This window comes from Falco peregrinus, chromosome 7 (genome assembly GCF_023634155.1).
Source record: "Falco peregrinus isolate bFalPer1 chromosome 7, bFalPer1.pri, whole genome shotgun sequence".
In the NCBI taxonomy this organism is placed as follows: Eukaryota; Metazoa; Chordata; class Aves; order Falconiformes; family Falconidae; genus Falco; species Falco peregrinus.
In genome coordinates this window covers 810006-832888 of record NC_073727.1, presented here as the reverse complement: position 1 = coordinate 832888, position 22883 = coordinate 810006, and the positions used below count along the sequence as shown (strand labels likewise).

The 22883-nt window shown below is 41.9% G+C and overlaps 1 protein-coding gene across 5 annotated transcripts in view; it reads right to left on the bottom strand.

Annotated features, from left to right (window-relative positions):
• The window catches only part of ATL2 (atlastin GTPase 2), a 38442-nt gene that overhangs the window by 3152 nt on the left and 12407 nt on the right, over positions 1–22883 (bottom strand). For 4 of the 5 annotated variants that reach the window (XM_055811164.1, XM_055811163.1, XM_055811165.1 and 1 more), the window contains exons 2-12: positions 18443–18726; positions 14767–14901; positions 13197–13301; positions 12027–12077; positions 9832–9888; positions 8754–8846; positions 8367–8505; positions 7418–7545; positions 5252–5308; positions 3965–4036; positions 913–1344 (exon numbers count right to left, since the gene is read on the bottom strand). In XM_055811164.1, the coding sequence (XP_055667139.1) occupies positions 913–1344; positions 3965–4036; positions 5252–5308; positions 7418–7545; positions 8367–8505; positions 8754–8846; positions 9832–9888; positions 12027–12077; positions 13197–13301; positions 14767–14901; positions 18443–18726 (1553 nt within the window). Of the gene's footprint in view, positions 1–912; positions 1345–3964; positions 4037–5251; positions 5309–7417; positions 7546–8366; positions 8506–8753; positions 8847–9831; positions 9889–12026; positions 12078–13196; positions 13302–14766; positions 14902–18442; positions 18727–20924; positions 20949–22883 lie in introns of those variants that run through there. The other variant, XM_027779638.2, reaches the window with a different exon arrangement.

Below are 22883 nucleotides of genomic sequence, written 5' to 3'. Positions count from 1 at the left end.
CTGTATAGAAGGCTCCAGTTACTTGTCTGCTCGTGCCTTGCGGGATTTATTTACTGTCACCCCAGGTAAGGTCAGCGAGCCCTTTATTTCTAGTAACAGCAGTACCAAAGTGTTTCCCTCCTGCTGGCACTGGACATAGCTACTTGGAATGCTCCGACACAACTTGTAAGAGTTGCTCAGGAATTCTCTACAGGGGCTTTACCGGCACAGCTGTGTCAGCTGGATTCAGGCAGCAAAATCTCTGTACAGAAGGCTTTCTCCCCCAGCTTTGGTACTCTTACACTCGTGTTGTCTTTTCTTTCAGGAATTTGTCTGTCTGTCAAGTATTTATTGCAAGAGCAGTTGCAGCAACTGAAGCCGTCACTGACAACACAAGTCTTGAAGGAAGAAACCTGCTGTGCATCCTCTTGTAGCTGTTGTTGCAAGCCAATCGGGTTGCTGCAAGTCACCAGCCAGTTCTCTCTGAGGTCTAATTAGCCCTCCAGTGTCACATCATCAGGTGAGGTGAGGGAGGGTAGCAGTGTTCACCTTTCCCATTTCTTGCACCACCCCGAGATATTTTATCCACCATATCCACAGGGCAAGTTTATCACTTTAAACATACCTTTAAAAGCAGAACTCCTTGCTCTGAAAAAGTAACCAAATGTTTTGAGTCCTTCCGCTCTTTACCACCGAATCCCCTAGGTAAGGCCTTTAAGTAACACTTTCTTGATAATATCCTAAGCTTGTTTAACATTCTTTGTGTGCAGCATCTCTTCCTGAAGAGAGCAGTCATGCTTCTGAGCCAGTTTCCCCCCTGGCAACACTAGCGTTCCCCATTAGGTCTAGACCAGTCACTCACAGCCCTGAACAGAAACTGGTTGCTATGTCTGCTCAAGAAAGGAAGATTTTGCATTAAAAATGGATACCAACCTGTTCCCATATAGCTTCAGCGATCTGATCAATGGCTGTTCCAACTTCTCTGAATTCCCCAGAGTACTTAACGTATGCCCAAGTACAAAATGATATAAGAGCCATCCCCAGCACGAGATTACACAGGGTAGCTATGGAGTTCATACCAAGGAACCCAGTCAGTCCTGAGGTTATATACATGGCAAACATGACTGCAAATAGAGTGGCAGGGGTACGAGCAGCATAAAAGATGTTTTTGCCATCGTTGTGCTTCACAAAGTTTGCATAGATCTCGTCAATTTCCACTTCAAGCTGTTCCTGGTAGCGCCGACAGAACTCCTCCCCTCCCATCTTCTTCACCGAGCGGAACTGCCTGACAGCCGACTCTCTGAAATCCTGGTGCTTCCGCTCAAGGTCCGATGGGGCAATGTAAGGCTTATCTCCCCCACAAACCTGTCAGAGCAATCAGAGAGGAGGTCATCGCACCCTGAGCATCTTTTGCTGTACAGAAAGCAGACCTGCTCCTTGCTGCCCCCCTCTCAAGCCAGCAGCAGACTACCTCCTGCAGCTTTCTTGGCTCCGTAAGCTGGAGAGTCCTGTCTCAAATGAAGCAGCTAAAGGTACTTCACATCACGGCACAGCAACAGCTGTATCTGTCTAATCACACACAAAGCTACACCATGTGACTCAACCTGTACTTTCAACTGCTCCCCTTGGGCAAGCCCAGAAGGACAGGACATCAGCCACATGTATGCTCCTGTTATGAAAAGGTGAAATAAAGGAACACCACGAGGCAGAGGAAACTTGGCTTGAGGCAAGTCAAGGAGAGCTCTGAAGGCCACAAGCCCTCCCCTCAGTTTGTTACTCCTGGTCACCCATGTCAGTAAGAGGGTCAGTGCAGAACTTGGACACAGAGGGTAGACTTTGCCCACTTAACAAGTTTATTCCTGTTTATTGCTGCCACTAGCAGGCTCCATGAAGCTTACCAGGTGATACAAACTAACAAGAACTAGTTGCTGACACCTTTAGCCTGCTCTTCCCTAGACTGTCCCCGCTAGGCTTGATTCTGATCAACTTATGAGGGTACGCTTCTGGTGAAGGGACAAGGCCGTGGACCCAAATGGATACCCATGATGCGCAGACCACCACCCTCCCTCTCCCTCAGTCAGCATGAGTATGAAAATGATCAGACTCCAAGGACTCCTGTTCTGTAAGACTGACTTCTGACCTCTTGAGGACTAAGATTAGAAATTACCTAGGCCATCAGAAACATACGTGTGGCACCATAGCTCCACCTCTTCCAGACCCTCACACTGAGGCTATGTCTAAAAACTGTAGACTCTTTCCATATGACGTCAAAGAGCAGCATTCCCTCTCCTACCTTAGGGTAGTCTTAGCACAGCTTTTGCCATCCCATGTCCTGAGTGCAACGACAACTTTTAACTTTCTCCTGCTGCTATCCCTTCAGCAGGACACAAAAGACCACCTTCTCTGAGTACAGCATCCCCTTTCTGCCTGACAAGATACGCAGCTTCACCGCCTAGCTTCAAGGCAAACCTCACTGTCAAGATGCCGACACTCCCGCTCTGCCCCTTGCTCAAGTTTAACAAGCACCTTTCTGCTTTTTCTGTATTTTTCCACAGCTGGCAAAACTCCCTGGAAAATTACTACTAGTCTCATCCCCCAAAATGGTCTTTTCACATTGCCCGGACAGTGTTAAACACTAGGAGCTGCTGAATCATTAAGACCACCACACAAATAACTGCCACTGTTTTCTCATACTCTGTGTGACTGCACCTGTTGTTCCTTACATTTAAGGTCATTTAGGGGGACAGTATTTTGGGTTATGCACACTCAGCAAAGGAGGGCTTTGGTTCATGAGGAGAACACAAAAGCTATGGCAAGAACTATCTTTACATAACCCAGTCTCAAATCCAAGGAGTTCCCACTTCTGTTCCCAAAAATAGAAGTTTCAGAGCTGTGTCACATTAAGAAAATAATCTGAGACATCTGGATAAAAACCAATTCAAGACACTTGTGTGTATCTCTACAGTGACATAAAAATATACAGTACTATGGAAACAAAGTCTGTTTAAGAGAACATCTGTTCTTGTTTATTCCCTACCCCAAGCAAGAAACCTTACAACTACAGTATCTCAACAGCCATTGAAGAGTCAAGGCAGGAAGGCAGACTTGGCATTTATAATAAAACCACCCATTCGCTATTTCAAGAGATTTTCCAGAATGGAAACAAATGAAGGAGTCCCTCTACACCAGCACAGCATTCCCAAAACAGCCTGATGACAACTGGAACTGGCTAGTCTGCCGTTAGCATTAGGTCTTACTCTAACTTCAAAATGGAAAGCTACTTCAGCAATTAAGACCAGAACTAGCCTAATTAATGGGGAGATAGGTGTGATGACATGCTACAAACATATTGGTCTTTTCTGGTTGTGGAGTTTCACAATAAGCATAGTCCTGTTAAGCTTTACAAGACATGGAATTGTTTTCAGAATTTCTGTATTGAAACCTTGCATAACACTACACTGAATTATGAAGCACATCCATTCAGCTTTGAGTGGTGTAAGTCACTATCTTCAAGAGAAGAAACAAGTATCAGAGCCAAGAAAATTCTTGTAATTCAAAGGCGTTTTTAAAAACCTTAGAATAATTGTAATCCTTCCATTTTACAGCGAACAACCAACTGCAGTTCAGAAGTATGAGACTAGAATTCTAGAACTCTACCCTTGCCTGACCCTTCCCAGCAAATGTCTCCTCACCTGTTTGCCCGTTTCATGTCACAGCATTTTAAGATGTCTGTCAAGAGCAGCAGGGGGAACTAACAGGTGGTATCTTACAAAGACATCCATTCCCATACCGCCCCAGAAGTTTCGCTCTCAAAGAATCCTGGTTTTACTGCATTGGACATCTAACCTGAGTGCAGAAAACACATGAGTACTAGCCCTAAGCTACTCTTCTCTGTTAACAGGCTCACAACCAACACCAAGTACAACATTAAAAGCGAAGGCCTGTATTTGCACATAGGCAGTTAGAAAATGTTGTGTCATCATACCTGCTCCATGCCTTTACTGTACAAGTCTTTTGCTCCTGCCACAGCAGCAAGATTGTTTGCCTCCGCTGTTGCCTAGAAAACATTGAGCACCATGTACCATCACAGCATTACCAGCCAGTTACACACATGTAGTTGCACTGCCCAGCACCCCCACAACCTCCAAAGCTTAGGATGGCCAGGAACCCAACCCCCCCAGAAGAAACAAGTGAAGGTTAGCAACATACATAAAAACACATTACTGACTAGGAGGATGTTTTCTTCAGCTCTCTAGTACAGCTGCATACAAACTCCCTGTTTGCCTGCGCAGGCTTTTAATCGTGAGCCATCTCTTCTGAATGCTCTACTGTTAATAAGCAAATAAGGATCACTAAACTATTAAATGTTAATCCTGATACACCACTACCTGTGAGGAAAAAGGCAAGCTTGTATTATTTCTGTATTATACATGTGCAGTTCTGGTGTCAGAATTTAAGATAAAGATTTGTAAGAATAATAAGACTATTTTCAACCTGCATCGTGTCAGGGACAGTTATTCTAGCTAATACTGCAAGATGTCAGCCTCTGTTCTCCGAGCCACCTTTATGGCATGCTACATAGAGGAAGCAGTAGCAGCCTTCATTTCGTTGTGGTGAGTTTTCTGAACTCCCCCAAATAAAACACTCAGAACAGTCATGTCTTAATGAAGTGACACAGGAAGCTTAAAAAAACCCAGTCTTACAAACACAAAATGGTTTAAACTGACCCTAAAGCCCCACTTCATCCCAAACAATTCAAAAGTTCAACACACAGCTTTATATAATCAGTTTGTGTTCAGATAGCTTTAAAGCTGATTACATCCTCTTTGGATCAACCCAGAAAAGAAGTCTCAATGCAGTTATCCAATCTAGCAAACCCACAGAGAAGCCCAGCATCGCAAGGCAGTGGCAATAGTTGCATTACTGTAAGTCTTCTCCATTTTATCTTCTGCATCTGATGCTAAAAGCCCTCTGAATACAGTCTGAAAGATGCTGAAAAAATAACAAGTTACAGGAAACACATGCTTAGAAACTGAAGCAACTAAAATAATCCCAGCCAACCAGATATACCCCTGGCTGCATTTGGTAGCTAGAACTGAGGGAAGGCACAAGCATATACCCAGGCGACAGTTCAGATAGCTCTCTGAAGGTACGCAGCTCCTTCAAGAACTACAGCTCTGTGTGTGGGAGCTTCAGACCCACACCAGTCGTGATCTTCAGTTGCACTCATGAAGTATGCAAAATCAGATTATTTGAAAGAAAATTAAAATACCTGCAGCATAGATTTCGGATGAGGTAGCTCCTCTCCTTGATAGATTTTAATATAGGCCTAAATGGGAGAAAAAATAAAAGGTTTCTTTTTCCCAAGTGTTTAGGAATGAGGAGAAGGAGAAAAGAGGAACGATATAAAAAACAAGTTTGTAGATTATTTCTTTGTAATAACACAAAATTTCTTCACACAAGTCTGGCGTTCTCAGTTATTCCTAGTGCTTTAATCCCTTACTTCCCTGTGCATTTGAGGCTGGGGCCTAGCAGGATAGCAGAGCACCTTGAGAAAACACGGCCACTATCTCAAGAAGTGACAGGCTTGACAGTATGTTTCTGCTCCCTCAAATACATAAGAAAGCCTTTGCTAGACAGGGAATCTGCACCCAAAACAGGAAAGTGAAGATGACTATCTCACACACCCTTTCTGGCAAGAGGTCTGTCCAAACAGACCCCAGTGCTGGAAGAACCAGTACTTACATTTCCCCAATGCATCTTGCTCCCTTGAAGTACGGGAGAAAAAAAAAAAAAAAAAAAGGAGATCAAAGCACTAATGCAGACAGAGCTGAACTGCGAAAGCCAAGCAGGCAACCTATCCCTCTGTGCCCCACCCCACCAACCCTCAGGCGCCTTTTCTCCCACCAGGGTTTCAGAAGGCTGGAAGAGAACACGTCCTTCATAACTTCTCCAGCCCACAAGACGGCCTGTGGTGCAGCCCTTTGGGACGGGTTAGTGCAGGGGGCACGGCAGGCAGCCGCCGCCATTCTGGCACTTCGGACAAGCTGTGCAAGTTTGACCAAGAAAGCCACTCTCACGCCTCAGGGGCTGGGCAGTTACTCCTCTTTGTGCTACTACTGCTCCCCCATCCCTGCTTGTCTACAGGCCTCTGCCTTGAGGGTTTTCCGCTGTAAAGGAGGAAGGAACAAGGTTATCAGGGTCCCTACATACACAATGCTCTAGGTTGTAGGACAACCTACAAAAACGTATAGTTATACAGGGCTCTGTTCCCTCGACACCCTCCTTGCTTCTGTAGCTATTTCCTCCAAGTAAAAGCCCTCCAGTTTCCAACTCCGACTTCATGATCTCAGCTTTAGATGCACAATCCCCAGGGAGCGGTCCTCTTTAGTTATGTAACCACAGTGCTACCCAGCACCCTGCAGGACTGCTCCCAGACCGGATACGAATCCAGCAGCTTTTCGATAGAGGAGGTTTTACACTCAGTTTTTGGGGTGCAGTCCTGTCTAAACTGCTGCTGAATGCACGCTCCCTACACTGCATAGGATCAGGTCCTACCAGAGAAGAAAGTGGAACAAATAGCAGCATGCAGCCATGCAAATACAGAGACTGAACACACAAGCTGCAGAGTATTGATTTTATGCTTGTCAGAACAGCCGCAACTTCCTTTATAGAAAGTTACTTCATTTTACAAGTGTTGAAGAGTTCTGGTCTCAGTTTCCTCCCTTGCATAGCTTCTTCAGATCAGCCCAACTATATTACACCTTTAACATAACGCTCAAAAGTAGTAATGCAAAGTCAATGTCTTTAGTAATGAGTGCCAGTTTCTCCTACCAAGCCAGCTAAGTCATTCCAATTAAAAAAAAAAAAAGGTTACACACACCAGACCAATTCCTGGTGATGTAGGGATTATGTTATCACATTTCTGCTGGTGTCACCATGATACCAAAACAGCTCAAGAGTTTAACAGCTGCAAGTATCATACACAAATATTTCAGAGCACACAGTAGTGCTGCACATGCAAGTGTTCAGAAAGCATCTTCCCTGCACATTAAAAATCTAGAGGGGAATACCTGAAATTTCTCCTACATACCGAGCAGTTTAAGAGCTAGTTTTCTATCTGTACAATCTACATGAGACCCTCTTAAAAAAAAAAAAAACCAAAAACAAACCAACAAAACCCCCACACAATCACACACACCCCACCCCCCCAAAAAACCCACCCCACAGCGCAGTTCTACTGATAGTAGTTTGCTAAGGGCTATACTGTTAGGAAGTTGCGTGCCAGTTCTAGAAAGTCAAGAGTAATGAAATGAAAAGTAAGCTGATCAGTGAGCGTCAGCCTAGATATCTTATCTTCTCTGGGAACAGCATGCCCTAAAATTAGAATACTTTCTTTTAAGCCATTAACAGAAATAATTAGTATGAGTTTGCTTACCTTGAAGTATTCTACAAGATCTCTACAGGTCACCTTGGATCCACTAATCTCTTTTTCTACCAGGTTTTCAGGGGCAAGCAGTAATGGTACCAAATTCCGCAGTTCCTTCTTAAAATCTTCATCTATATCTAGTAAAATTCGATTTCAGAAAGAAAGAAAGTGTGGTTAGTTTTCTTTCCAATCTTACATTTCCTACACTGATAACACATGATCTTTCAAAATCCATAGTATTACAAATCTTAACTGAATTTTTAAGATGTTTAAAGGCTTAACTACAGCTTTAGTGAGTTCTAGGTACTCTTTAATTTTAACTTCAGACTGAGAGAACAAAGTTCCATAGCCCTTGTAATATTTGAAGTGCATTTCCCCAATTACATCAACATCTTACACGATAATCTCATAGGTCTGTGCCCTCAGCACAGAGGTGGCTTGCATCCCACTACCACAAATCCACATTTTTAGCCTTTGCCAGTCTGATACATCCTTTCCATTGCGGGACAAGCAGCAATTGGAAGAATCCTCACTGCCTCTCATTCTGCAGTAGCAGAACTCTACAGCTTTTATTTTAAAGTCATTCTAGCTTTGACCTTTGGTTTAGCAAGTTCTCAGAGAAAAAAACCTCTCAAATCTCAGAAAGTCTTTCATTTTGTGAATTCTTCCCTCTGGAATCCTTACTTAATGACCTTTAACTATGTCTCAAGTTATCAGATTACAATCAACAGCTAGACAGAAAGATATCTACCCCCTCTGCTTGCTTAACTCCTCCACCAACCACCTGCCAAAAAGAGCACACAATGCACATTTCTAGATTCTGTAGTTTCACCTTTTAGCCCTACATTTTTCTAATCACGCGCTTCAATAGGCAACCATATCAGTGTTTAACTTCCATTATAAAAGAAAATAAACTCATTGATCTGAATCAGGAAACACACAATGGAAAGCTTCCTACCATTCAACCTCCCATCAAAATTTGGATTTGTTGCAACTTTAAGACCAGGGTGTGGCAACAGGAAACAGCCAAGATTACTGAAACAGGAGTGAATATGCTTCCTTACATTCTGTAGCTCTTCATGTTGGTTTTGCTTTACCTAAAGAACAAAAAAAGGTTGTAAGAACTGCCAGGAGTTTTGCAGTACTGCAGTTAAGATTAAATATCAGCTTAAAAGTAGTGTTTAAGCTTTCATTCCTGAACCTAAAAATGTCAAGTTCCAAACCCTAGAACCCTTCGTTGCAGGTGTATTCTATTAGCACAAAGAATAGCTCAACATGCATCATTCATTATCTTGACAGTAAGTTAAGTTCGAAGACCACACAAGGACTACTGGAGATAACCTACCTGCAATCTTTTCTCTAGGAACTTTTTTCCTCCTTCCAAGCCATATGCATGTTCATAAGGATAACTCCAATCTCTGATTAAGAACATTAGTGTCTGTAACAGGAAGAACATTGGTAGGGAACAGCTTGCACCATTCCTAAAGTCAAGCATTATGAAGCAGCCCTGTAGTTTTGTGGTACAAGTGTCTGCTTGTTTAAAATAACGAAAAAACCCCAAACCACCAAAACCGCACACCAAACATACAAATGCAACTCGCTCCTTATCTGAAGGGAAGTACCCAAGTGTCTCAAAAAGACAGTTCCCTGTTCCATGGCTTTGCCTTTTACTATCCCACAGGGATTACGCCGTCCCCTCTACCATCAGCTGAAAAGAAACCTTGACATTACTCTTATATCAGATGAGCTGCTTTACAAAGAATGCATCTTGCCTGGGCCAATCACAAGAACACTGGGGACTCAAGAGTCTTAAAATTCACCAACAGCAGTTAGTAGTGAGTTACAGTTACAGTACAGAGTTAGGAGCAGACTACTACCCTTATAGGTTACGGGGGATACTTCAGGATAAAAGAGAGATCTCAGTCTTTTGTCTTCACTAAACAGACGAAGCCTCAAACCCTTCTCTGGCCTAGCAAACAGTCAGGAGATGCTAGCCTTTTGAGACTTTTACCACTGAAGCCAGTAATGCTTCAAGTACATGAAATGCAGCATGGGCCTCCTCAATGCTATTTCTTAGAGGCTACAGCACCTTTACTCGGAACCATGTACCACCAGAAAAGACCAACTATACCTCAAAGAGTAACGAGTAAGAAGGCAGCACAAAACATCTCCACATCACTCGACACCTTCATTCCTTTTATGCCACGTAACTCTGGCACAAAGCCATACTTGCCCAAAACGTGACCCTCTTCAGCATTTTTCCATTGTGTTTTTGCCAAGAAATGTGGTGACAGGGAAGGAAAAAAAATCAGTCTTGCAAAGAACAGGCTAGCTTCAGTCTGCCTAATTTCTCTTCATAAATTACCCTGAGCTCATTTTCTACACATTCAATTGCTTAAGATCCATTTAACATACACAGTTACCTGAAACGGCTTTTGGTAAATTTCTTCCATAGCTAGTCGTCCATATTCTGTAAACAACTGATAGAAAGAAAAGCATAAGGGTGTCGCATATAAAACACATTGCTGCAAAAAATTCTATTATGTCACTAGAAAATAAAGCACTTGATCTTAAATCTTATTATGGGTTGAGAATGGCCAGTACACCTCAAGAACAAGTACAGCAATCCTCAGTAAAATTCAGGTAGGAGACAACTCCACTAGTTTCATAGCACCATTCCGTAACTGTCAACACACCAAAGCTCTAAGTGGGTAGCCTGTGGGCTATTGGCAAAGGAAAGCTGGCTGCATCTCTCAGCAAGCCAGATTCCAACACTCGCTTCCTAGGCTAAGAAGCTATGCCTATGTAAAATTTGCCCCTTACTTCCCACAAAGGATTTATTCCTGGAAACCTCAAGGAACTTGGCTAGCGCCAATCTATCAGACACTGAAATACAAGCCAAGTTCAGCAGCTTCCCACATCTCTACTTCAGCCCGTGACCTTAACTGATAATTGTTCCTTCCTTCCAGTATAAAGGCAAGCGTCAGCTGTCTTCCTCTCATTGCTTTCACCATCTTTAATACCAGCAGCAGCATTCTTCACTGGACTGAATGGGCCAGACAACCCACAAGAACACAAGACATGGACTGTGCTGGGTGTTCCAGCAGAAGTCAACACTGTCAGGTTATTACAGATCTTGGAGGTCAAGATGATGGAAGCACACACCAGGATCCTCTAGTACCAGGCAGCTGTTCCGCATTAAAACTAACTCCTGGAATATTTCAGATGAACTTCATAGCTAAAAGGACGGTTTGCCCTGTGTTGATCACAAGAGCATCTGAGAACTTAAAAGACTAATTTAACACAAATTAACTTCCAGTCCCTTGTGACCCTCAGCAAAAGAAGCCCCGAAGTGGCCAAGTACCCACATGAGACTGACTCCTTTGGTCCTAACTCCCCACCCCATTCACTTCCCTGCTACACAGAAAAGGTAGCCAGAGACTAACAATATTTCAGAATAACAGAAACTCCTGTTGTAACAGAAGTTCAGAATATCCTTCCTTCAGCCCACAATTCCTTGCTCCAACTTTAAATGCATGGTTGTCCCCCTGCCCACTGTGTATGTCCATCATCCTTCTCTCCCCTTCCTTCCCCCATCTCACCCTCCTGTATAACAGAACAGGATTGCTCTATTCAGATTGCACTGAGGCTCTCAAAAGACCAAAGTCATGAGGAAATCGTGGCTTTCAAATAATTAGCTATGGCTTTTTTTGTTTGCAGTGCTTGGTTGTGGGGGGGGAAGGGGTGTTGGTCCAGTGATACAACTCTGTTAACTGAGAACAGCATCACAAGACTATGTTTAGTTAGTGCTCTTCTACTTCCAGTACTGGCAGCCAGTCTTTTGCAGCACTGACCGAGACAGAAGTCCTTTCAATCAGAAGACATGTAAAACAGTTTTAAGCTGTGACAAGGTCATGGCCTGAGCACAGGCAGGCATTTGTTAATACACAAGCTAGCCTTTAAAGCTACAGGTTTTAGGTTAAGGAGATAAGGTTCTTGCACCATTCACATGAAGCCAGAGTTCAGCAGCCTTTGACTACAATGTTCCATAGAGAATGTTCCATGAAAACTACATAGTCGAGACTGGAAAACTCTTTCCTGCTTTTGTTTCTGAGCATACATAAAAGTCTCTAGAAGTTTCTCAGTTGAAAAACTAGAGAAGGCTTCTGGACAGAAGATACTCTTTCTGCCCTGATCCAAGCTCCCATATTGCTTTAGAAACTGGTCGTAAAATAGCATCCACTATTTTAGGGAAAATGGAGAGAAGCTAGAACTTTCTCTTTAAGTACTTCCATAAATCATTTTGCTTTCTCATACTTAAGAGGAATTTCAGGACTTACCATATAGAGAACAGACTTCAGAAAGATAAGATTTAGCCAAATTAGAAGCCTGTGTTATTTTACCTCTGCACTGGCACAGCAGAAGCAACACAGCATCAAGAAGTTGAGGCAAATAACGTTCTTATAGGCAGCACTAGTTTTAGCATCAGGTCAGCTTCAGTGATTTATATGACGTAGCAGGCAGCTCCCAAATCACAGTTAAAATAGTAGTAACTTCAAAAACAAAGTCAAGACTATCAGTTCAGAAGCAGCTTAAAATAAATTCAGTATATTCTTACTTGCAAATGTTGAAGGTCATCTTCCTGAATATTCTGGGACAAGTTATATACCTGCAAGAGACAGCAAAAGAATTACTGAGTAACATGAAACCATCACCTTACATTCACATAGTCTGTTTTAGGTATCTTGAGTATTTTTACCCCCTCTAGAAAAGTCTAACTACCTGAAAGTCAGCAACTAGAAAGATGTTATAAGGTGTATAAGGAAGTCGCTTCCTTATATAAAGTGCAAGGGACAAAACCACTGCTGACTACCCTAATCCTTCTCAGAACAGCTTCCCTCCAATGAAGCAAGCCAAAAGGAATCAGAGAAGACTGCTGAACGATTCAAATGACCACACAGGTGTGAGACAGGAGAAGGGCATGTCTGTTTTGCCATCTGCAAGTCCAAGTGCTCTAGGATTCAGTGAGCCAGCAGCTGCACCTCCAACACAGAAACTAGGTAGTTAGTTCACCAGCTTTTTTTGCTTTCAGATCTTCCCAGAGAAATCTGATTTTATCCAGGGAGCTCATGACTGTTTCAACAGCATAAATACTGAAGAGCAGTACACTCAAAGATGCATCAATAACCCACAACTTAGCCTAACCACACGAACAAAACAAACAACCCATCCACCAAAAACAATCCTACATGGCAGAAGTAGTACTCTACATACTCCTGTTACTACAACATGAAAGTATGTCTGAAGAAGGTCACTTGCCATCCCTCAAAAACCTGCTCACTTTTGGCACATTTAAGGCACAAGCTCAAAAATAGTTTTGGCCTGGTCAGAGAATTGTCAGAAGTTTAACAATAGCACCAATTCTAAGTTTAGCTGATCACAGTGTAATTCCATCCCAAACTGTATCTGAAGTCTTAAAAAAAGATTCCGTAACACATCTGTACAGAAGCAGTTGCTACTTTGACATCTTTTTTGGGTTTGGGGTTTGTTTGCTTTTTTTTCTATTTCTCAGTTCAGTCAGCAGTTGAATTCAGCTTGGCCTCGAATAACCTTGATTCCACAGAGAAACTTATGTAGTATACTACACTGAAAATAAGACATTAAGTACAGAAGTTTAAATTAGTTGGAGGAAGATATGCAGGTGAACTTTCAAAGTGTGGCTAGAGACATATTCTTTGCATGTTAGGTGTGCATGACAGAGGGTTCCTGCCAGTACAGGTATTCTCACCTGGACAGAGCTTGTCATGGTGCTGAGAGCAAAAACCGTTGCACAGTCTTTGATAGTGGATTGGCTATCAAAGGCACCTTGGGTATCCATGAGTAGTACAGCAACCTAGAAAGTTTTAAAAAGTAGCAATAATTCAATAATGAACCAAATGGTTAACACTTTCAAACTCCAGGCCATCAGGATAAATTCTATTTCAAGTAGAACAAGTCTCTGCTCCTACACCTACTTACTAAACCTCAGTCAGCTCCCAGTGCACATGCTATGCATACCTACAGCTGAGTAGAGCAACAACTAGGGGGCCACGACATCACCCTGAAGTCCCTGGCCTTGCTACACGAGTTATCCTCTCCCACAGAAATTTTGTTCCTCAGTCCAGTGGCACACAGTGCAGAGTAACAGACACCTCTTCTGTAAGAATTTCAGCTCAGCTGACAACCCAGCATAGTTCACCAGTGCCAAGAGTGAAATGGTTACTTTAAAAAAAAAATATATCTCAAAATAATAATTTTCAGAAGGAAACAAGATAATTGATACTGTCTGCCTGCCTGCTGGAATGACAAGGAATGAAGTGGTCTTAATGATGAAAGCTAATCTGTCCAATTCCCTTTTTTAGGATCTACTACAATTCCCTTCCCTTTCAGTTAGGGATGACTGATAAGCAAGGAGGAGTTATTTGTCCACAGAGCACAAACAGATCCTTGCAACTTAAAAAAAAAAAAAGTCAAGTCAGACAACTGTTTGGTTAGCTATGAAATTTGATAAAACTTCCTGCATGCCCCTAAACCACTACCTGTTTAAGATCAGCATCCCTTATTAATTGGCCATCAGATGTTTCCTTTGCAGACGTGAAGGGTATGAAAGCTAAACAACCAAGAGCTCATGGTTCAGGAGAACATGAACAGTTCAAGATACGCCACCAGTACTATGGAGCAAATATTTATTAACAAACATTAACATTTTGTTTCAACATGAAGATAAACACCTACAACCAAACTTTGTAGTTAAACTGACTTAGAGTTAAAAAAGATGAATCAGCTTTGACTAGAATAGAGTTAGTGTCTTTTATCCCACTATTAGACTTAGTCCTTTTTTACAGACTACCTGTTAAACTACATGGAAGAACCAGCTTCCTGACATTGAAGCTATTTTCAGTACTTATAGCCATGCATTCCATTTCACTAAAATACAGCTACAAGCTAAAACACATTCTCACCTCTCAAAAGACAGTGTTTGCTACGGAGCTGTTCTTATCACAGTGTCTATATATGGTATTTATAGCCATTACAGTTTTACAACATCCACAGGATAACCCACCCATTAGCCTGGACAGAACAGACTTTGCCAAAACAAAGTACTCTCAGAGTGGGACTATTGTTGGAGACCGAATCTTACAACCCAGCAGGAAAGTTCACGCTTGCACTGATATGAGGTTTCCAAATATGTTATGGAGCTACTGAATGCAAAGGAAAGCAAGTGGTGTTTGAACTGCCTCCATGAAACCCGTGGCATTAAAGATAGCTACACAGATGCAAAACCCCTTATGTACACCTATTTAAGGTCAAGCACTTACCTTTGTCCCATTGGGTTTATCAATTACAAACACTTCACTCCAAATCTGAATGCCAGTGGTTTCCCGTTCACATCCACCCCTCCATGTAAACCCAGTCAATGGCTCAGTGTTTCCACCTATCCAGCAAGGAGAAGTCTAGAAAACAAGAGAAGAAACTTATTTAAAACCAAGGATGATTTTTTTTTTTTTTTTAACATGCTATGTTTTAGCAAACATCCACATTGTTCTCTCGGACCCAACAGGCTACTACAGAAAATACTAAACCACAATGCTACTCTACTGTCATTCGGCCTTGCTACTTGCATCAGACATGACATAAGTAAATGAGATGAGCAGACAGAAAAAAAAAATAAAATCAGAAAATGAACACAGGATATCCAAGTGAAGAGAACCACAGCTCTTTACAGGTAAGCTGTTTGGGGTTTCTGTGGGTGTGCATTTGTTTCATTTCGTCACGCACATACACCTGTACTACAGAGACTAAGCAAAACCTGAACAGCTTTCCTCCAGAGATTTTTTTTATCCCAGAAGATCCTTATGCATCCACTTACTACTCTAGACATCAAAACCCCAGGCCTGCTTTGGGCTTCAGTACATGCCACGATACAGTTTTGCAATGCTGAATTGCATTTCACAGTCAATGGACTGTGGCTTTTCACTTTTTCAAAAGGATCTGTTACATTATTCAACAATATACTCCATAAGTTTATACAAGAATACTTTTTCCCAGTTTGATCCAGAAATTATCCTTACTGGTAATAATTCAGACCAAAACTACACAGATCTTTTGACAAGTCCCTCAATGAGCACTAGATATGACCACATTTGATTTCATATGTGATTCATGTCACAGAAGCCTTCGGTGACTTAACAATCACAACTTCAGCTGAAGCCACTTCAACTTGTGGATTATGCACTTAAGTCTCTCTCTAATTGACCTTTGCATCAGTTTGATACACTCCTAGCTTGTTATCTTTGTCTTTCCTTAATTAACACTCAGTATTTCAACAGTCTCCATCCATTAAGTTGGCCTGAAAGATAGGGAACAGTTGGGAGGATGAAAAAGATTACTTTGTTCCTACATGAAATCAAGCTAGAAAGTGCACTACAATTTTATATTGGTCACCTAAAAGTTCGCTTCTCTCAATATATTCCACACCAAGGACCAATACAGTTTTATTTGCATAGTACCGTTAGTACACAGTGCACCTTGCAGATTAATACAAGCTAAGGAGGTCATATGCCTGAAGAAAAAAAAAGCAACAACTTTGAAATCTAAATTTACTGGTGTTGCTGCACCCAACTCTTAATAAGACTTAAGCTGCAACAAGATCACAGGATCCTTGCAGCAGTTTGCCAAGTACACAACTGCTGCATTTTGTGGCAGATTATTCTGTTCCATTTCAAACAAGCAACCATAACACTAAGTATCAGTGCTTAAAGTCAGTAACCAATCTCAGCCATGCCAAAATCCTACCTGTGACTTCAGCTGGTACAGGTGGTATTTTTAGAATGGTAACTTCCCATGACCTCCAGCTCTTGGTTAAGAGAAGAAAATGGGATTCTGAAGTATCTCAGCAAGTCTTCCATCACACACATTAATATCCATAAGGGAGGATATCCCAAAATTGTTTGATTAGTTTATGGACTGAATGCAGATCCTTTAGTATTTTGTGCAGGATCCAGTATTTAGTTCACAGAAAATAAAGACTTGTAATTAAGCCCGACTGAAGATGGAGCGATCAGGCTAAAGAGTACTCTAAGACTATACCAAGGCCTCCCCTCCTGTACTGAAATCTGCATAAGCATAGAGGATACTATTTGACTTCACACAATTCAGCAGTGTTCAGAATAGGAGGCATTGCACTTTTCTTCTCATCCCCAACTCCCATCAATCAGTTTGCAGCAGCTCTAATGCTTGTTAAACTTTTTCCCTAAGCCAGTTTACATCATTGAGCTGGCAGTAAAATAATTCAGCAAAGTGCAGCGTCTTCCGATGCACCATTGAGTTGGATCAGCTAAGGGCCTGCAAGCTTTACAGCTTCAGAATGCAAATGCCTGGCCAGAAACAGCACATAGAGAGCAAGACCTCTCTGCTTTTTGGTAAGAGACAGTTGTTACAGTAGATGGCCAAGTTCACCTTCCTCTTCAGTTTAAGTGAAAAGAACAAAAGGTATTTTGAAGGACACCTATAGAAAACTGAAAAAAGTGATTGCACAATAAAGCGAACAGAGGTATGATATTACACAAGGCTGAAACAGTGTTTCAATCCATTTTACTTTATGAACTCTTGTTTTATTTCACAATCTGAAAGAGTATTTGCTTAAAGCCCACCCCTTCTATTTTTGGAAGGAACAAGCACTACCCCTACCCAGCCGTCATCTAGCTCAGATTGCTACACTTCTTGGGAGTTTGGGGGTATTTTTTTGTTTTATTTTGGGGTTTGTTTTGTTTGGTTTGTGGGTGGTTTTTTTTTAATGTAAACAGGACACTTGAGAACATTTATATATACACACACAGAAAGAAGATCACCCACTGAACAGCTGTATCAATGAAACATTTATTCCTCCCTAGATTAAGAGTCTGAAGAAGTTGGGAGCATCAGCTTGCTACTTTGTATTCCTCCTACCATAACCTCAGTGTCTTTCTTACAGAGCTCTAGGCAAGTCAGTACAAAGAATTCAACAGCAGGCACTACTGGGGGAGAGAGAAAAAATAAGTCTTCATCTGCCAGCTACCAGCAGCTTCTTTGCAATATCCCCATCTTTCTCGTAACTGCAGAGTTCATCTTGATTTCTCCTCAAGACAGCTAGCACAAAGGTAAAACAGATGTAGTCATGGTTAGTTTCTGCTAGCATGAATTCCAACTCCAAAGAATAGTGACTGAAAAAAGAATCAGTTCTAGTTTGGGGGGGTGTTTGTTTAGCTGTTTTTTTTAAGAGCTTCAAAAAAGCAACAAAATACTGAGTTGTCAATATTCACTATGCAGATTACAAGAAACACACCACAATCTGTGCCAGGCAGATGTATATGCTCACAGGAGGCCCTACTCCACCTTCTCTGCATCAGCCAAGAGTTCGAAGTATAGTAGACACAAGACAATACCAGCCAAAAGCTACAAACTAAAAGAACAAATTAAATTTTGGATGAGGCATTCATTAACCAATGACTTAAAAGGATTTAAATTCTTCTTGAATTACATTCAGAGACACATTCCAAGCAGCAAACTTTCTCCCTTTTGCCATACCTCAGATTTAAGCAGATTTAGTCCTACAATAGCTATCTAATGAGACTCTTCTGTCTGCAACAATGGATAAGTTAGTGCTACAATACCATTTCAGGAGATTAAGTCAAAGCAAGATTCCTCCAAGCCACCACTTGGATGAATCCTTCCCGAAAGCCTCAACTAGAAGACTACCATGATCCCTCATTCAAGTTCTTCTCAGGCCCACTTACACTGGGACACCAAGAAGTTCCCTCAACTGCAGGAAAATTTATATTGAAAACCTGTCACTTAAATACAGTTCTTCACAGAGTAGAAACAAGAGCAGCTGGCTTGCCCGTGCCCAAAGAAGTAGGAAAAAAATTGACCTGCTGTATTTGTGCTCAAGTCAACAAACACAAAGGTGAATTACCAAAATACTTTTCTCCTGCAGGGAAAATCCAAATTACTCACCCTGTTATACATGTATCTAAGCATGAAGTCCAGCAGAAAAGATTTTCCTTTGCGGAAAGCTCCTGCTACAGACACAACTACTATGTTAAGATCTTTGATGTGTTCCTGAAGCAAGATTTTTTCCAATGCTTCTTCATCTAATTCAAAGTTATGGTCATCTTCATGAGCAAGAACAATCTGTATGGGGCGTGGCTTATCCAAATCCACCTCATCGTCGTCAGAGTCTGGCAGGGCATCTGAGTCAGGTAGAGCATCCTCCTCCTCCTCTTCCTCATAATGCTTACCTGCAAAGTGAGGGGTTACAATACATTAGTAAGTCAGCTTAGGGCACTAGACATTTCTTTGAAGTGAAGCCTTGAGCTGAGCTTTCATTCCCTGCAACAAGAGTGACATTCTAAGGAATGCACATGTGCAGACAATGAGATCAACAGCAGTTCCCTGTCCATCAGCTCTGCATATAGTCTACATTTCAGATCTTCACTCTCAAGGCTTCAAGAAATCACAAAAGAGCACTGGTTTTCAGCATCAAAACTCCTTTTAAAGGCTTCTTGAGTATAACTTCCACCAAAAAGCAAGGGCTTTTTATCTGGAAAAAATTTATTGGTTTAAAATAAGCTCCAAAGAGGATCAAAGAAGGCCGCTTTTAGATCATCACCTTCCTATACTACTGTAAGGGGGGAGAAACCCCCCAATGTTTTCTGTCAGTTTTGCTTGTCAACACATACAAGCAAGATCACCGATCTAGTATGTAACCCCAAGATCACATACATCAGCAGATGACTAAATTTCTTTTTAATTCCAACATGTTACACCTGTTCCATTTTTCAATACAGCACAGACTTCAGAGTGCCTATACACTGCTTGCAAGATGATAAGCTCCTGAGCATGGGCAAGGCCTAACACTTCTGGGATAAGAAAAACAAAAAACATTGAAGTAGTTTCTGGCTTCATGCTTTTCCTATGACACATTATTAAGGAAAATTTTCAAAAAGAGTTAGTACTTACTGTTGTTAAGAGTTAAGAGAGTATTTTAGAAACTATTTAAGAATCAATACCTTTTCAGGTTCAACCAGTAGCTGAAAGAACTGTAACTCAGATGAGATTTAAGCTACTAATGAATAATAAATTAAGGTAACACAGCCCTTCAGACATACCATATCGGTACTATTGTGCTGTATTTTTCCAAATTCCAGAACTCAGGAGTTACTGGGTTAGAGGCCTAAAAGAAAACCAAACAAACCAACCCATACAGTTTAAGCCCTCTGTTGTTCAAGTAACACAACACTGAGGTCACACAGCAGAAATGAACTCTACCACTGGCCTGATCCAACTACTCCTATGAAGCACCTGGAAGTGCTTTTGTGGTTACAGAACTGCCTCCAACTCCAGATTTACATTTTGCCCTATTTTATCAGAACCCCACGTGCACAAACCCGATTGAGGTACCTGCCTAGCCGTTACGTATCTGGGAACATCACCGTAAGATTTCAAGTACATTGAAGCGCTAGTCATGCTTGCATTTCCAAGCTTTGCTTTAACAAAGTCTCCAGTTACTTGATGCATGGCATGCAGGCATGTTACGTGGCCCCCATGCTTCCTGGGGAAGCAGGTTCTCTTGCAGGATGTGTCATGGGGCACCATGGAACACAACACTGTTTAATTCATCCATGGCAGAGACCCTGCCAATACCCACAGGATCTGCCAAGTCATTCCTGCCAGACTTTGCATCCTAGATACCATCCTCAGCAAAAGACTTACGAACAGTACTCCAATGTGCTGTTTTGTGGATGTAATGAGACATTTGAGTTATTACCGTGAACTTGAAAAAAAAAAATTGGTAACGTGGTGACCCTGAAGTTTTTCCAGCAGCTATCTCTTCAGCTGTTTCTGACACCATTTCACTTCATTGCAAATCAGAGAGGATGTTTCCATTTCCAAGCATCAAACCTGTGCTTCCTCAAAGACCAGTGGCACTGAATCTTAAAAAAAATTGGTTTGAATATATTAAGCTAGTGTAGTACTTAGTTTGAATGGGAAGTAAGCTTGAATGCTTAAATCCTAAGCATCGAGAACAAACCCCAATGTTATCCAAGGGGGTGTGCAAGACAGTGTCTACCATCACCCTAACTCAGGGGTCCTCAAACTACAGCCCACGGGCCAGATACAGCCCCCAGGGTCCTCAATCCGGACCCTGGTATTTACAGACACCACCCCCCCTGCCTGGGGTTGGGGGGGTGGGAACCAAGCAGCCACAGATGAGTCCCTGCCACTTCATCCACGTGCCGGCCCCTGGTTAAAAAGTTTGAGGACCCCTGCCCTAACTCAAACTGGTTGAGCAAGCAGGCCAAAAAATTCAATTGCACCACCAGGCCTGACAACTGGAAGGAATAACTTTAAAAAGAGAATACTGTCAACAGGACACCAAACTGTAAAAACTACATTGACACAATATTGGTCACCACTTCAGAAAAAAAACTCTCACCTTTAGCCTAAAGCTTTTGTAATCCCAGAAATTAAACAAGCTCCCTTTTTTGAAAGAGTTTACAAAACAGGTTTTGCCCCGTATCAGTAGCATCCTTTGTAAGGCAGAGAACTTGGGAGGATAGCCATGGTGACGTATGAAGATTTTGACAGTCAGAAAGAAAGCCTTCAGCTTCATATCCTAGAAACATAAAGGGAATAATTCTATTGATAAAAGCATTAAGATTAGATAGCTCCAAGAAGAGACACCTGTGTTTTAGCAAACAGATATTCACATAATGTATCAGTCTGCTTCTACATATTCTCCAGGCAACAAATTTAACTTGATTACTTACAACAGCCTTATATTCTTTTATTTAATTGCATACTTCACTTCAGCTGCAGTAAGGTGCAAGTTTTGTAAACTAAGGTAGAATGTAAAATAGTCTGAAGCAACATCTGCAACTTCTCTTCATTCACTTTGAGCCTGACATTAACCATCCTTTCCTACCTGGAAGTCACCAGAACCTTAGCAGACCTCAAAGCACCAGCTGTAGCAACATCCTTCTGCCAGTGCAGAGCATAGCCACCCAAAGCCTATTCAAGCCAAGAAGTTTTCCAAACAAACAAGTACGGTGGTATTTTATCATTAGTTATTTCCAAACAAGCAGATTCTTCATATCATAAGGAGATAGTACTATCAAGAGCTTACACACAGTATGTCCATTAAAAGCTCACAATGTCTTAACAGTGTTCTGAACCCTGGGAGCTCACTTAGCTCAGATGGGACATGAGAAGATTCATCTCAGACCCTATTCAATTCCTGTCAGATTTCACCTACCAGCAGAAATTGGAAGGTCAAGTCCAGAGCATCAAGTTGAGTGTTGGGGGTTTTTTTATTTTATTTTGGGTCAGGTTGGTTTGTTAGGTTTTGGTTGTGGTTTTTTTTTTTAAACTAGCCAGCCTCATGTATCTGAAAGCTCTCAAACTACCTACAGAAAAGGCCATCATTGCCATGAATCAAGCACTTTATACCATAGAGAACTACAGTGTTGACAGCTGTGAAGGAAACTTGATTCATCCAGAAGAGCTGGTTTGACAACTTCATGCTCAAATTACAGAGAACACCCTTCCCTTCAAGAGATTTTGAACTAGTTAGCAATTACCAGGATGGACATTGCACAAGTTGAGCGCGTTAACTGTAGAACAAGTGCTACTGCTTGTCCCAGCAGCATAATCAGCATTTGTTAACCTATCACACCCTCCTAGGTAGATGCCACAACCTTTTTGGTCTTTAATATGACCTTCTGGCTGCTTACCCTGTTACTCTGGCTAGTCACCATCTCAGGCAGCACTAGAGTACTTTGGAAGCCTTTCTAGAAGGCTTCAGCATCCTAGGCAGAGGGATCACATCCCACTTCCAAGAACTACTTCCAGAGTAGTCTCTCAAAACAATGGTCAGGACAAGAACTTCCACTTCACAGTCCAGTTTACTGCAAAAGCTGCAGAAGCATCATAGTAAGTAGTTCATAAAATAAGCATACTGATAGCAACGTTAAGTCAGGCCAGGAGTTAATGAAATTCAGAACGTGAAGCCCTACTCCTTACTTGCCCCCCCACACCCCCTTCCTCACCTGCCCCAGCGCAGTCATAGTGTACTACCTGACACTCAGAATTCAAGTGCGTTTGTCCTAAAGCCCAGTCTAAGGGCCACAAAGTGCTCCAGGTTCTTGCAACAATCCAGTCGTGTCCCAGCAGCCCACGTATAGGAATGGATGAGGATTAACTTCAGAAGAGGTGGTGTTCACAGAATGACCATCCCTACACTGAAGTGTTTCTAGCCAACTGGACAGTAGCTTGGACTTGCAAAGCTCATGGCAGCCTACCTGTATAAGTCTCCATGACAACACATTCAGTACTGCTACAGAGACAACCAAATCAACAGACTTTTGTTATTTTGGGGGCTTTTTTGTTGTGGGTT